The 15,186-nt window shown below is 30.7% G+C and overlaps 2 protein-coding genes across 2 annotated transcripts; one reads left to right on the top strand and one right to left on the bottom strand.

Annotated features, from left to right (window-relative positions):
* The first annotated feature begins 1,083 nt into the window (after positions 1 to 1,083).
* LOC114423675 (probable sodium/metabolite cotransporter BASS3, chloroplastic) lies at positions 1,084 to 4,644 on the top strand. The gene is made up of 5 exons (XM_028390513.1): positions 1,084 to 1,670; positions 2,593 to 2,688; positions 2,789 to 3,095; positions 3,178 to 3,425; positions 4,054 to 4,644. The coding sequence occupies exons 1-5, from the start codon at positions 1,306 to 1,308 to the stop codon at positions 4,289 to 4,291; spliced, it is 1,254 nt and encodes a 417-aa protein (XP_028246314.1). The 5' UTR covers positions 1,084 to 1,305; the 3' UTR covers positions 4,292 to 4,644.
* Positions 4,645 to 11,056: 6,412 nt separating this feature from the next.
* LOC114423671 lies at positions 11,057 to 13,182 on the bottom strand. The gene is made up of 2 exons (XM_028390507.1): positions 12,553 to 13,182; positions 11,057 to 11,561 (listed from the first exon to the last, which is right to left on the bottom strand). The coding sequence occupies exons 1-2, from the start codon at positions 13,036 to 13,038 to the stop codon at positions 11,493 to 11,495; spliced, it is 555 nt and encodes a 184-aa protein (XP_028246308.1). The 5' UTR covers positions 13,039 to 13,182; the 3' UTR covers positions 11,057 to 11,492.
* Positions 13,183 to 15,186: the final 2,004 nt, after the last annotated feature.

Below are 15,186 nucleotides of genomic sequence, written 5' to 3'. Positions count from 1 at the left end.
TGACTATTTGTTAACCGTGATAATAATTTTGATTATCAATTTTGAAGGAAAACCAATAGGCAGAAGGGATATTAAAATTCTTTCCAAACAATATTAAGTATAAAAGATTTATAAGTTAGCGTTACATATTTTATCATTATTTACTATTCAAAAAAAATATTTTGTCATTATTTCACAATTATTATGAACAAAAACAACACAAAACTTGTTGGTAATTGTATTTTAAAGTTTTTTTTAAGAACTTTAAATATAATAGTTTTGTCATATTTATAGTAAATGCAGCTGGTGATTTCATACTTGTGTAACATTAAGGGTCAAGTATGACAATTAACAATTTTTCACATTTCTTAAATGATTGACATTCATAGATGTTAAGTTAACATTCACTAAACCTTTTTTTAAATCTAAATTTTCACAACTTAATACCAAAAGAAAAAAAGTTCACAACTTATATTTTTCAGATTTCACCTGAGTTTCTTTTTTTATATTGATTTTTGAATTATTTAAAATATTTTAATTGGGTCCTTAAATTTTCAAACACTCCGATTAGATTCTCTAGCTTTTTAAAAATGCTTTAATCATGCCTTTTTTGTTAAATTGAACTTGACACTGTTAGTGGCCACGATATCCAAGGTATTTTATTTTGAAAAAAAAAAACTTACAATCTATATTAAACCTTAATATTACTCAAATCTAAAAAAGCATCCTTAAGTCCTTAACCTTAAATACTAGACTAAGTCCTATTTGAGTAAGTTTTTTTAGAAGTATTTCTAAAATAAAAAAAAAATAAGATGAACTTTTTCATAAAAACAAATTTTTCATGAGTTAATTTTTAGAAATTCATTAATATAACTTCTCTAAAAAAATAGATAACACCTACAAATTAACTAATAGAAAACTTACTTTTAACTAATGAAAAAATTCATTTTATTTTTTTGTTCTTCTAAAAATACTTCTATAGAAACTTACCCAAACATGCCCTAGAATATATACTTACATTGATCCTACCTTGGCCTTGCAATATACCTGTATGTATAATCCCCCAACCCCAACCCCAACCAACTCAGCCACTCATTCACAGCCGTGTATCACTCAAATAATAAGTATTTGATTCTACACAATCAAACACAGCCATCACTGTCTCTCTCCAACTTTCACTTTCGCATACCTTCACTTCATATAATATGCCAAACTCTTTCCATAACCTCATCTTCTCTTCTCACAACACGTTCCCATTCCTCTCTCCCTAACCTCACCGGCAGCGCCTTCACGGTCATCGCCGCCGACACCCCCCCTCCCTTCTTAATGGCCTCAATCCCAGTCGCGTGTTCCACACACCCCAAGCTCCAAGCCTCACCCTTATTCCAATCCCACGCGCGCTCCCGCAGCGCGTCCTTCTGGAGGGTTCAGCAGAGGGGTTCGATGGGTGGTGGTGGTGCCGCGTCGAGTTTCGCCTGCTCCACTTCTCAGTTCCGCGGCGGATTCGGGTTCCGGTTCCACCGGAGACAGGGGAAGTTCTCGTTGCTCTCTTTCGGCGGTGACGACGACGGAAGCGCCGTTGGCGGCGAAGCGAGAGAAAGAGACTTGTCTCAGCTTCTCTCCGCATTGCTTCCCGTTGTTGTTGCTGCCACCGCCGTTGCCGCTCTCGCTAAACCCTCCACTTTTACTTGGTAGGCTTCTTAGTCATGACTTATATGACTCTTGTCACTTTGTTTTGTTTTTTAATCGTGTAGAATGATGTCGTGTAATTCATGTAGTGGACCTTATTTTTTTTAGTTATGAACCTTGTCACTTTTGTTTTGTTTTTAATCATTGGTGTAATACATGTAGCCGATCGTACTTAATTAACTTTGTCAGAGGTTGCGCTGAACGGCTTGTTTCTTTTTTGCTTGTGGCTCTTCTTATTTTTCGCTGTCTGTATTAAAATAATTATTTATTGAAATGAAAATTGATAGTTTTATTTTATAATAAAGTGGTTTCTTAACTAACGTCTAATCTAGCGAGACCGTTTTTTTAATTGTGCTTGAAAGGTTGTTATTTTCTAAAAATATTGACTTGCGTCTTTTTGGAACTAATAGTTTATGGACAAAACTTGCATATTAGTAATATACCATTCTACAGTGTTTTTGGTACTCTTCTGAAATCAGAATTATAATTGCACCTCAGTAATCTATGTTGATATTTTATTATGTGAATTACTGAGGTGAAACTCTAGTTCTTATTGGAGAAACAACCACCCAAGAAACTGCATCTATTGTATATATCGGAAAGTGCCCCTAAGTTTTAGTTATTTAATACTAATTTAATCGAGATTATTAAGGATTATTGATTAATAACATGAGAACAAGTTATGATGTATTTGATTAATGATTTGTAGGATAGTATTAGGCAGTAGGTACCTTTGTTATGGTACTCTGGCTGGCCTTTTTCTGTGAATATGTTACCGAATCAAAGTTATTTTATTTTTTGTTGTAGTTGTTCTTTGTTTTCTCTCTTTCCCTGTTAGTATTTGTAATTTTGTTATTCAGTTAGAGCATGTACAGTGGAATAGTTTAGAAATTCAAGAACTGACTGAGGTTTCAACTTGAGCAGGGTATCAAAAGAGTTATATGCTCCTGCACTTGGTGGGATTATGTTGTCTATTGGAATAAGACTATCCGTAGATGACTTCGCTCTTGCATTTAAAAGGTACGTCTTTCATTACTAATTTCTCTATTTGCTGCTTAATTTTTGAACACGTGAAGTCTTGGAGCTTCTTCCAATGTTCATTGTCTTCATTTTGATGCAGACCTTTGCCACTTACCATTGGGTTAATTGCGCAATACGTGCTTAAGCCTGTTCTTGGGATCTTGGTTGCAAAGGCTTTTGGTTTGTCTAGGATGTTTTACGCGGGCTTTGTCCTCACAGCTTGTGTTTCGGGGGCTCAACTATCCAGCTATGCAAACTTCTTAAGCAAAGGGGATGTAGCCTTGGGCATTCTTCTCACAAGCTATACCACAATTGCATCAGTTATTGTTACACCTCTGTTAACTGGTCTTCTGATTGGATCAGTAGTGCCAGTTGATGCAGTTGCCATGTCAAAGTCAATTCTGCAGGTGTGTAGTGACTACTGAGTGCTTCTATGATATTCTACTCGAATTTGATTTAATGACGGCTTTAGTTATAAATATTTGACAGGTTGTACTTGTTCCGGTGACCCTTGGTCTTCTTCTCAATACATATGCAAAGTCAGTTGTATCTGTTCTTCAACCTGTGATGCCCTTTGTTGCCATGATTTGTACTTCACTGTGCATTGGCAGCCCTCTTGCTTTAAACAGGAGTCAAATTTTGACAGGCGAAGGTCTCCGGTTGGTTTTTCCAGTATTAACATTTCATGTTGTTGCCTTCACTTTAGGATATTGGTTCTCAAAGATTCCATCCTTGAGGTATGTTCACTTTTAGAAGTAGATTACCAAAGAAAAATACCTAAATTATAATGCATAGTAATATTTGTTCATCTGGTGGCCTCTTTTAGTAACTAGTTAGTGATAATAGCTGCTATTTTTACTGACTAGGCCATTCAAGCTTCTAATTGACAAATAGTTATGCCTTGATAAAGATTTAAAATGAAATTGGCAAATACATTAAAATTGGTATTTTGAAATTGACACATATATGTCATAATGAAGAGCTTTAAAGTTAAATTCCTTCAGAAAACATATTCTACTTGGTTATATGATTATATCTATTAACTGTATTTAAATTGAACGGATTGTTTTGTTTTCATTAAGCTGTTCCATATTGAAGTTGAGTGTTTTAGCATCCTCTTTAGTTATATCAGATATCTGAAATGAAATGCTAATGATGCATAAAAAGAGATCTTTCTTCTTAAAGGAAACTTTTATATTTTGTGACTGAGATTTATTGCTTTGAACTATCATTGGAATGTGTCATCTAACATAATTTTCTTGCAATAACTTTTATTCTCAAGATGATTGAGTAAAACACTTGTCAAGATAATATTTTACTTTGTGCCATATTTCAAATTGACTGATACAATAAATTCTGTCACAGGCAGGAAGAACAGGTGAGCAGGACGATTTCACTATGCACTGGAATGCAGAGTTCCACCCTTGCAGGACTCCTTGCAACGCAATTTTTGGATAGTAGTCAGGCAGTTCCTCCTGCATGTTCTGTCATTGCTATGGCTATAATGGGTCTCTGTCTTGCCTCTTTTTGGGGAAGTGGCTTTGTAATTAGAAACCTGTTGCCATTACCTCCTCTCAGAACCAATTCTGCTGTTAAAACTTAACTTTTTTGTTTCTGATGCGTGTCATTGAGGCTTATTTTTTAGCATCAGTTGGAGGGTGGAAACTTGATAAATTTGATCTTTTAATGGTAACAATTAGAAATGGCTAGGGAAGGTAGATTAATAGGAAAAATTCAAGTGTATAGGTTAGTCACATACAAATCAGCAAGAAACAGGTTTCATTAGTAACATTGTAACATTATCCAGAGAAAAAAGTTACATAGTAACGGGGGGTATAGATGCATAGATACTATCATTTGTTACCTAGCTGCAAATCAGTACACTTCTGTACATAGACTCAAACTATGTCATAGATCATTTACCAATTAACAGTTTTCTCTGTCCCTCTCTGCGTTTCTTCCATTGTGTGAACCTGTGATCTTCAAACGAATGTAGTAGCCAAACTCTTCTTCATTTTGCAGGGAATGCTCATTTTTATGTTTAAAGTTTTTCTATATTGCAGTTTACAAGGAACTACAGATATTTAAAAATAATGAGGGAATATTTTGAATCATTATTATGAGAATATTTCTCAAATTTATAAATAAGATGTATAACAGTGGTTGGTCAATCTGGAAGTGGATTGTAATCATAAGTGAATTTTACTTGCAATCAGGGTGGGAACAGGATAGGCTTGACCTAATAGGGACTTATGGTCTAGTTTATATAACACTTATGCTATACTTTTTTAAGAAATAAAAAAGGGTTGGCTAAACTTTTTTAGGAAATAAATTAGAGTAAGGCTTTTATAAAAGTCTATTTGATTAAAATATCAAGTTTATATCATTCTAAAAGGTTGTTAAGCCTAATAGGCTATCCTATTTAATTAAATCTAAATAATATATTTTTATTGGTATTATTACTATATTAAAATTCTTGTTATGTTTTAAAATTATATATTTATGCACCTTTTTAAATATTAAGTACATTGATTTATATAAACAGTCAAGCCTATAAGTTTATTAAAGGATGAGTTTATTACTTATTTAGAGATTTTGTTGTAAATTATGTTTTTAAGTAAGCTATTAAGAAAGTTGTATTAAATCTCAAATAGACTTGATTTTACTTTATAAAACTTAGCTTACCTATTTCTTCCTTTGTCTTTGAGGCCTTAAGTTATTAAGTAGCAGTGATTTTAATTTTCATTATTTATAATTTGTTTTATATGAAGTTTTTCCTCGTCATTCTATTAGCCTATTAGTGTATTTAGGGATAGGTTTGGTCTATCTAAAAGATTTAATATTGAATAAGCTTGTAAATAGGTTAACACGTCCTCAAGTTCGACTTTAAAAAATAAGGACAGGTATAAAAAAGGTTATGACAAATAAAATATCAAATTTGGGCATTAATTTTTTTAAACATATTAAACCTATTTAAGTAAAAGAGCAGATTATAATAACATTTATCTTTTATTAAATTATACATAATTTTATCCTTTTTCTAAATTAATTTTCCTTTAAGTTTGAATTATACTAACACTCTCCTAAACCTTACACTAACATCCCCTACAAAGAAGATAAAAGTAATGATTAACAAAACATGAAATATTTGTGTAATTACATGAAATATTAGATGTGTTAGTTGTGTTAGTGTAATTTGTTGTAACTTAAATCCTATTTGACCAACTTATTTTCACTCCTATTTGCAGTGTCAAGAGATTGAATCCTAAATTTGTCATTTTGCAGAAGGTTTAACAAATGTTTAATTTCACAATTATGATTTTTCACGAATTAAAGACGAAAAATAATCTTAAATAGGAGGAATGTCTACCTAATATAATTTTTTATTTATTTCTTTCACTTCTCCTTTTTAAATGAAAAATAAAGGGAAAGGGAAAGAAAGAAGTTGGATACATATTTAAAGAAATAAAAATGAATTATTTCTATTACATATTCTACAATTATTTCTTATTTAATTTTTATGGACATTAAATGTTGGGACGTCACTTAGTCTATAATAAAAAATGAAGATCATATGCAATAATGTTCACAGAGGGACAAATATCGTGGGACATATCGTTACATGCATGAAAGGAAGCGTTAAAGAAAGGGGTAATTATCTCACGGCATTACAATGAAAAAGATACAATAAAGGTTATATTTAGTAAAAATAGAAGACAAGTTAGTTTAAAAAGTCAGTTCAAAGTTGAAAATTTAATTGTTAATTAAAATTATTAGTTAAAAGTTAAAAAAATGTTAAACTAATTCATTGAATTAGAAATATTTGATATTATTAATTGTTGAACTAGTTGATAAATATAAAATAACATAAAAACAATATATTTATATAATTTTTATAAATATTTTTGATTTTGTAAACACTCTTAATGAAAATTCTAGTAAATTTGACCTTAAACGTCTTTTGAACCCTAGATAGAATTTTAAGTTTGGTGTTGTCTAAATTGAAGTTAAAGTTTATAATTCGTTGGAGAGAATGATAGTTCTAAGGTCCATATTTGGGTGCTAGATAGACTAACCAGATTGTGTTAGCAGATATAGGTTCTGTCGTCTTAGTAAGGGTACTACAATTGTCGAATATATGCATATATGCTAAATTCTTAACTTACATTTTGGTTGAGGATATGAGTAACTCTCAAGTTGAGAATGTGACTAATCCTTCTGTCATGATCGAGGTTTCACAACTTTCTAAGCTAGTTCAGCAAACTACATTGCTAGGCCAATGGGGATTTTTGTGTGAAAATAGTGTCATGAAAAAATCGCAGGTGTATAACTGGTGCCTATGAATGAAAATAATCACTCTTCCACATTGATTGTATTTTATAATTATAAATTTATCGTGATTTATTAAGAATTAAACGAAGAGATAGTATTTGAATGAAAAACAAGAATGTAAAAGTTATCAAGATTGGAGGAAATCAATATCAAGAACAAATTTTAGGATTGGATTTCACTCGACGATGATAATGGACTAGCCTATATTACCTACATGCTCTAATTAAATTCAATGTTGAAGATTATTAATTTAATGCGTTCTATGTTCTTTTTCAAAACAAGGGGTATTTAATTGCATTGACCATTATTTTCATGACAGTTATTAGATCCATTATATTTTTTCTTAATTCATTTGATCCTTGAAGGTTACTTACTTTCTTGATTTAAAGTTTAAGTTATTTTCTTATGGCTCCAAAGTCTAGGTTTACCTTTTAGTCATTTGCTAAAACATCTAGGTCCAATTTTAAATTTCACTTAAAATTGTATTTCTGTATTTCACACTAGTTAGACTCATGTAGAATAGTAAGATGTTACAACAACTATAGTGGTTTAATCAGACTTGATTGTACAATGACTCCCTTTCTTCCTAAATATAAGAAACTTATAATTAATTTATATTTATTAAGAGTTTTGTTAATTTAGTTAATAACATTAAAAAACTGTAATATTTTTTTAAAAAAATTATGCTTAAAGTTATTGGGATTAACTATTTTTTCATTTGATTATTTTTCACCTAAATAATTAATGTATGAAAAGAGAATATTAGTAGTGAGATTTTGATTTTAAAAATAATGTCTTCACTTTTCAATCCTCAAAAAGAGACAATATATAATATGTACTAAAAATAATAAGGGTATTTTGATCCGTTAATAATCCCTGAAAGATAGAATTAGACAACAGTCTAACAAATTTTAAAAAGAGTGTCTTATATTATTTAGAGATGGAGGGAATAATTTCTTAAAATATTACACAACTAGTTTAATTGGAACAATTCTGAATTATTTTGTTTTTGTTTTTATTTCCCCTGATTTTTTTCTTTTGGAAGTAATTTTATTGGAGACACAACCAAATACTAAATGTGAGTATCTTAACGAAAATTTAAATCATAATTCACCATGTTATGAAAGATTAATCATTTTCACTAGACTTAATTTTATTTATTCTAAATTAGTTTTCTAATTTACCAAAAAATTTCTCAACAAAAATTTAAACCTTAATTTACCAATTTACCACGTTATGAGATATTAATCTCATTCACTGAACTCAATCTTAATTTTCTAATTTATCAAAAAACAAAAACTTTATAAGGCACTTGGTGTAACTGGTTTGAGTGGTTGAGCCGATGAGATATATCCGAATGTAGCATTACTTTTCGACTTTGATATATAATAAAAAAAAATCTATCGCTTTCAAAACACCTGTCCCACTTTAAAAATATCCATCGCATAGATCAATAGATATTTTGATAATTCACAACTTTTCGATCTTGATCCAACATATTTTGGCAAGAGTTAAACTGCATATGTTGTTAGAAAAAGGTAAAACATGTAGGTTTCATAAAATTAAAACTTAAATAATTTTCTTCTCATGTGTGTTTCTTTCTGGAACATGCAATTCAACGGTCAAGTGCTCCAAATCCTGAAATGCGTTGAATAACACCTTAACTCACTAATTGGGGCCTTCATTGAAAGAAAAAAAGAAGTAAAGCTGAATCAATTTGAATGGAAAAAAAATGTTTTCTTGTCTCTGATTTCAACATGTCTATCCTCTAGAATGAATGCATTAGCATAATCATCATAGATTGGTGGAGTAAAAAGATAATTTCCATGATGTAGATCGAAAATATCTTTATTATATAAATTGGTCAACTTTCTTCTCACCGACGAATTCAAGATCTTAAGCCAGTCTAAATTATAAACAATAAAATTAATAAGTTTAATTATATAAATATAAATAAAAATAAAATATAAAAATATAAGATTTTATTTATAAATTTAATGAATTTTAAAAAATGAGGGGTGCAATCCGCCGAATAGATAACCAAATTGTCGGATAAAATGTCCTGTTATTAAAAATGTAAATCATGAAAATGAGAAAAGAAAGAACGTGCAAAAAGTTATGGAACATTACATACCTAAAGTTGACATATCTTTTGGTTAGAACAAAGGAAAATAGAAGAAAACTGCTATTAATAAAAGAAAACTACAGTACTCTCTTATGACAACTATTAACCTCTTTATATTACATAAAAACCACAATGGAAATTAAATTTTTATCTTTCAAATTACCGTTGAACTAATCAATCAAAGTAACTTGAATAAAAGATATAAACTAACATTCCTATAATACCAGTTTTTCACTAATATGAAAAATAATAACTCTGAAGTAACATAATAGACATCAACCAAACCAACAACATAACGTTTAATTATAATTTTACCCTTTTGGTCTTTTAGAAGTCACCAGTCACGAAAATAATGATTTAGAATACTGTGACAGAACAAGACAGCTTTAAAATATCAGTTTATGGCCTTTATCTTTTTGTCCACATAATGCAAATCAAGTACTATGTCTATAAGAACATCTTTACCCATCTAACTTGACAAGAGTTGTTTAATTTTTTCTTACTGAATATTCACATAAATATGTAGAGGGGACGGTTTCATTTTCTGATATGCAACAACTATTTGTATCAGTAACTCTTCTTAATGCATACATTTCTCTCTTACACAATATCAACTTTAAACCACACAACTCACTACTAACAGTTGATTATTTTTTAACAAATTCAGCTATACTAGGAAGATAATGCAAATTTTACACAACTTTGTATAACCATTTCTTTCTTTCTATCACTCTCTATCAGTATCAAATTTCACTCATTATTATCCATTATTTCTGCATTCTTTTATCTCTTTCCTACATAATGTATGAATAGCATTATCCGATTAGGAAACCATTTTGGTATTTTTACAATGTATAGCTACAAATCTATTTCCCTTGGTTCAGGTTGGAAAATCAAAATTCAGATCTATGACTTTCACTAATTACCAATTTACCATTAATATAAACAAATGACCAAGTTAGACTTTCTCAAAAAAGGAAAAAACCAAATTAATCATTATCATTATCTTAAACAGTGTAAAGCACCCCTTCCACATATACTTGCTGGGAATCGAGTAGCAGCACTAGCACTAACCTTCACCAACAGTCAATACCAAACTGAGTAAAGGCTATAAATTTTACATTTACTGAAAGTGTACCATAATGTAGGTCAGCATTAGCACAATTCTAGATCTAGAAGAGCAAGCAGCACGAATTCACTAGCAGGGTAAATATGCTACTACCTAAAAGTCATTGCATTATTATTTCAGGTATAAAGGAAGAACCGAATAGACCTGAAATCATTAATTTTTCAAAAATGTGAGCCCTGAAAAACCCCACATCAGAAATTTACATGTTACTCCACCTCTGTTTGGAAATAAAGTTTGCCATGGGCACATGAAGTTAAAACATGAGTCCCTCAAGGCTCGAAGTAACACATGCCTACCACCAAACAGACATCAAACAAAATAAGATGTATTCAATTTGCATCTCCAAGAATTGCTTAAGAAATCCAATCATTAATGCTCTCGAACCACTTAAAGTTATGGGAGGGCAGACATGTTGCATAACCCATGTTTATAACATTCAAGACAAAGAGCAATGGCAGTAGCATTTGTAATTTTAATGTTTATTTCAAAAGATTTTTTTAAAAGAATTAATTAAAGAATATTATAAATTATTTGTAACTCTCAATTTCTTTGTCTCAGGTTTTTTTTATATCGGTTTTTTTTTTCGTTAAAATGATGGTCAGATGTAATTTTAATAATTTTTTATCAAATGATATTGTTTGTTCCTCCTCTTTGCTTCTATTGATCTTTCATCTTAGAAAGTTTAACTAGTTCATGATTTTCAATTTCAGCAACAACATAATCTACAAGCAATGGGCAAAATTTATTCACAGAAGCAATATTATGTAAATTCTAATCATAAATTTCCAAATCAAAAGTGTATATCATTCTATCTATTTTGAATTAATATAATAAATTTGATTCAACTAAACACCCCCAATATATTTTTATAATACAAATAACATTTGACACACAACAAAATCTTTGCAGACTTTTCACCTGAACCCATCTCAACAAAATGCTACATTACCACCATCTTCTCAATGAGAAACGGATTCAGGAAATTCATCTCAGTTGCTTCCCTTTTTATAAGTATCTATGAATCAATAAATTACCAAGACACAGGTTGCTTCTACAACACTAACTACGCACTATATGGGAAGATAACACACAACACAACAGGTCCAAACAATGGACCTATTAATTTATACTCTCCGTAGGCATACAATCTGATTGGAGAATCCACGATGATCGTGCTACAGAAAAGCTCCATTCACCTTCTTCTGCACGGTCCATACTCTATAGAACATCTCTTCCAGAGGTTCCCTGTTTGAGCTTATACCGAAGCCTTCCAGATTGAACCTGACCCTGCATATGAAAGTGAAACAATGCAACACATTTTTTAGCCCAATTCCTCAAATTTGAACATCATGGTATATAACATGCTCACAATCTGTATGCAACTATTTACATTCATTAAGCACGGCACACAAGAGGCCATTAACCATTTGGGATAGAAAAAGAGCAAGAAGCACAAGTGTCATGCCACAGCATAAAAAAACCAATGAAAGAACTTCATCACAACCAATTCACTCTGAATAGAAACAAAGAAACGGAATCCAAATTGAAGTCTTAGGGCCTGTTTGATTTCCAAAATCTATTATTTTGAAAATTGTTTTCAAAACAATTGTTAAAGAAAAAACAGAAAGTGAGATATGGTGAGGCATAAGCTTAGTGTGGGTGTCATTATTCTTTGTTGTTTTTTTATCTAAAAATAATTTTTGAAAGTAGAAATTAAAAACACCCCTAATTTTCCCAAGAAAAAACAAAATGTCATGATTAAGAACACTCAAGATTTCAAATATTGGTCCACAATGGTCGTAAAAATCAAGGTTTTCGGGTCCCATCAATCGCATAGCAACAGCAATTACAGCAGCACCAGCCACATTTGTCTCCAACACCAAAGATCACAACAAACTTAATCACCATAAAAAAACGGTTCCAAGAATTAACAACAACAATATCACCATCCACCAAACCAATCCACAATTACAGCAATCAGGCAATAACACCAAAAAAATAAGTCTAAGAATTTGGGTTTGATACACATAAAAAGAAACCATGTACTTTACTGGATTAGACATCTACGGATAGTCCCATAACGTATTGGCCAAATAGGCTCAGTAGGATAGGCTCTGATATCATTTTAGAATTTGGGTTTATCTACTTATAAGTCAATCCCATGAAACTGACTTCTAAGGATTGTTCCTACTTACATACATTATCTTGGCCTTGGCCATATCACTAGTCGATGTGGGATTTCCAACAAGAAGAAGAGAGGAGAAAGAAAGAGTAAAACCTGGTGGTGGGAAGGGGCGTCCTGTTGTTGGGAGCGAACGGCGACGCATTCGGGCGGGGTTTCGAAGAGGGACAAGGGGAAGCGCTTGGAGGCGGCGCCGACGTCGAAGTAGATGAGGCCGGTGCTGGGGACGTCGACGCGGATACTCATGACCTGGAACCAGAGGAAGAGATCCTGGGCCTCGAGGCCGGAGAGGGCGTCGATCATGCCGTAGCTGAGGTGGCCGGAGACGTTGCGCTCGTAATGCAGCTCGTTCTCGAACTTGGCGTTGCAGGCCTCGTCGAGGCGCACCCAGAAGCTACCATCCTCGCCCACCGCGAACTCCCGCACGCCCTGGGGGAACAGGCCCATGGGCAGCCCGTGCTCGCTCAGGACCTCGTAGATGGTCGTCGCATTGCTACTCAGGCCCAACGACGAGGCCCAGGAGCAAGAAACAATGATTGGAAAGACAAGGATGAGGATGATGGTGTGAGGGAAGGAAAACATGGTTTGGTGTTTTTTTTTTTTTTTTTTTGGTTTTTGTGGTTTTTTAAGGGTGTGGGAACATTGTTGGAGGGAGGGGGATCATTGAAATGGGGTTTGGGATTTGGCGAAGAAGAGAGAGAGAGAGAGAGAGAGGTGACAGCTTGTATACAGAAGGGATTAGGAGGAGAATGATCAATTATTGGTATTCGGTGGTGACCGCTGAGTGCTCTGTGGGCCAGCCTTTGTTTTTTTATTTTTATTTTACTACATGTTTCATCTTGTTATTAATTTAACAAATTTAGTTACATTTTTATGTTACTAAATCTTTCATCTTGTTACATTTTTATCAGTAACAATTTTTTTGGTTTATGTGATTTTCAATTTAACTTTAATGTAATGATAATTTTTATATCATTCAATAAAAGCTAAATTATTAATTAGCAAAATTACAAATTTAGTCTTTATATTTGTTTTAAAATTTGATTTTAATTCCTATAATTTAATTCACTTGATTGTTACCTGACACATTTTTATTGTATATGACCGTCACGATCTTATGGAAGGTTGACATGAATTAACTACATAAAATTAACATTCAATAAACATGTAACAATCTAATAAAAAATACAAAACTTGATAGTCAAGGTAAACAATCAACATTTAATTTTAGGATTAGAGATTCATATAATGGATTTGTAAAAGTCTAGATATTAAATCTACAAACTAAATTATATGCGAACCAAAATTAAATTCTGAAATAAATAGGAGACTAAATTTATAATTTTACCAATTAATAATTTAGTGCTTCTACTTATTTTGATCCTTTGTTAAAAAATTAATTTGATGTCATGATTTTTAAAATTAATACAATGTTTTTTTTAATGGCAAGAAATGAAGTTAACTTTTTATATCTGTGACGCGATAAAGAAAATGGCATAGCATATGATATTTTTGTTAGAAATTTAAACAGTTTTTTGAACAATAGAACAACCTTGCATCAATTTAAAAAGTTAAAGAAACATAATGAACTTTTTTATAATAGAATAATTAAATTAAACTAATTAAGTAAATAGAGGAATAATTTAACCTTTAATAAATTAGCAGGAGAAAGAAAGGCACTTGGCGTCACTCTACATCTTTTTAATTTATAAAATAAAAAAGAAAGAAAGAGTAAAGGTTAAATAGAAAATAAGAAAGAATGTAAGAAAATAGTGACTTTCACTAGCAGTTACAAAGTGAAATAATGTTGATAAAATTTGAATACTAAAGAGATATATTTTATTATATATTATTATTATTATAAATTATGTACATAAATTAGATTGTTAATTTTTTATAATAATTATTTAAATTAAATTTTAATTAATAATAGATAAAAAATATTAAAAATACATCAAAATTAAATTTTGTGTTTTTGAAAATTATTGTTGGATATAAAACATCTTAAAAACATTTCGTATCTTTACATAATTATTTGAAAAGAAATTAAAGTTAGAATTTAAAAATAATATTAAAAAATTGCATGAGTTATTTTTAAGAGAGTATATTAATAAATTAAAAATTATACTTTAATAATTTTTAATTAATTTAAAATTTTGTTTAATCTTATTTCTCTTTGCAAGAAGAGAAATTTGTATATAAAAAAATGTTAAGTGAAAGACAATTTAGGTTTTATTTAAGAGGTTATTCATTATTAAAATCTGTTTGGGTGTAAGAAAAACTACTTGAATAAAAGAATTTCATTCAATTTTATTATTTTTATAAAAAAAAAAAAAAAAAAGAGAAATGGAGGTATCAATGGTTGCTCTCTTTTTCTAGCTCACAGATTATGTTACTAAGTTGGTGAAAACATTTATTTTATTCCTCCTTTTTATACTCTTCAAAATTTAAGAGTAAAAAAACAACTTTTTTGGGTTATTTTTATGCTTGTTTGACTATCACTTTTTGTAATCGTTTTTAAACAATTCAGAATGAGTGATATCTAATATATAATATATAAAAATTGGTATGGAAGATTATTATAATTTTAAGAAAACATTGTGAATTATTGAGATAAGTTCTTGGACGTATTCAAAATGAGCGATATCTATATACAATATATAAAGATTAAAATAGTGAGGATCTTAACAGACAAACCAGGCCAAAAAATGACAGGGATAGAGTATTTAT

This window comes from Glycine soja, chromosome 8 (assembly GCF_004193775.1).
Source record: "Glycine soja cultivar W05 chromosome 8, ASM419377v2, whole genome shotgun sequence".
In the NCBI taxonomy this organism is placed as follows: domain Eukaryota; kingdom Viridiplantae; phylum Streptophyta; class Magnoliopsida; order Fabales; family Fabaceae; genus Glycine; species Glycine soja.
Note: the sequence above shows the minus strand (reverse complement) of the source record. Positions and strands in the feature narration are given on the sequence as shown.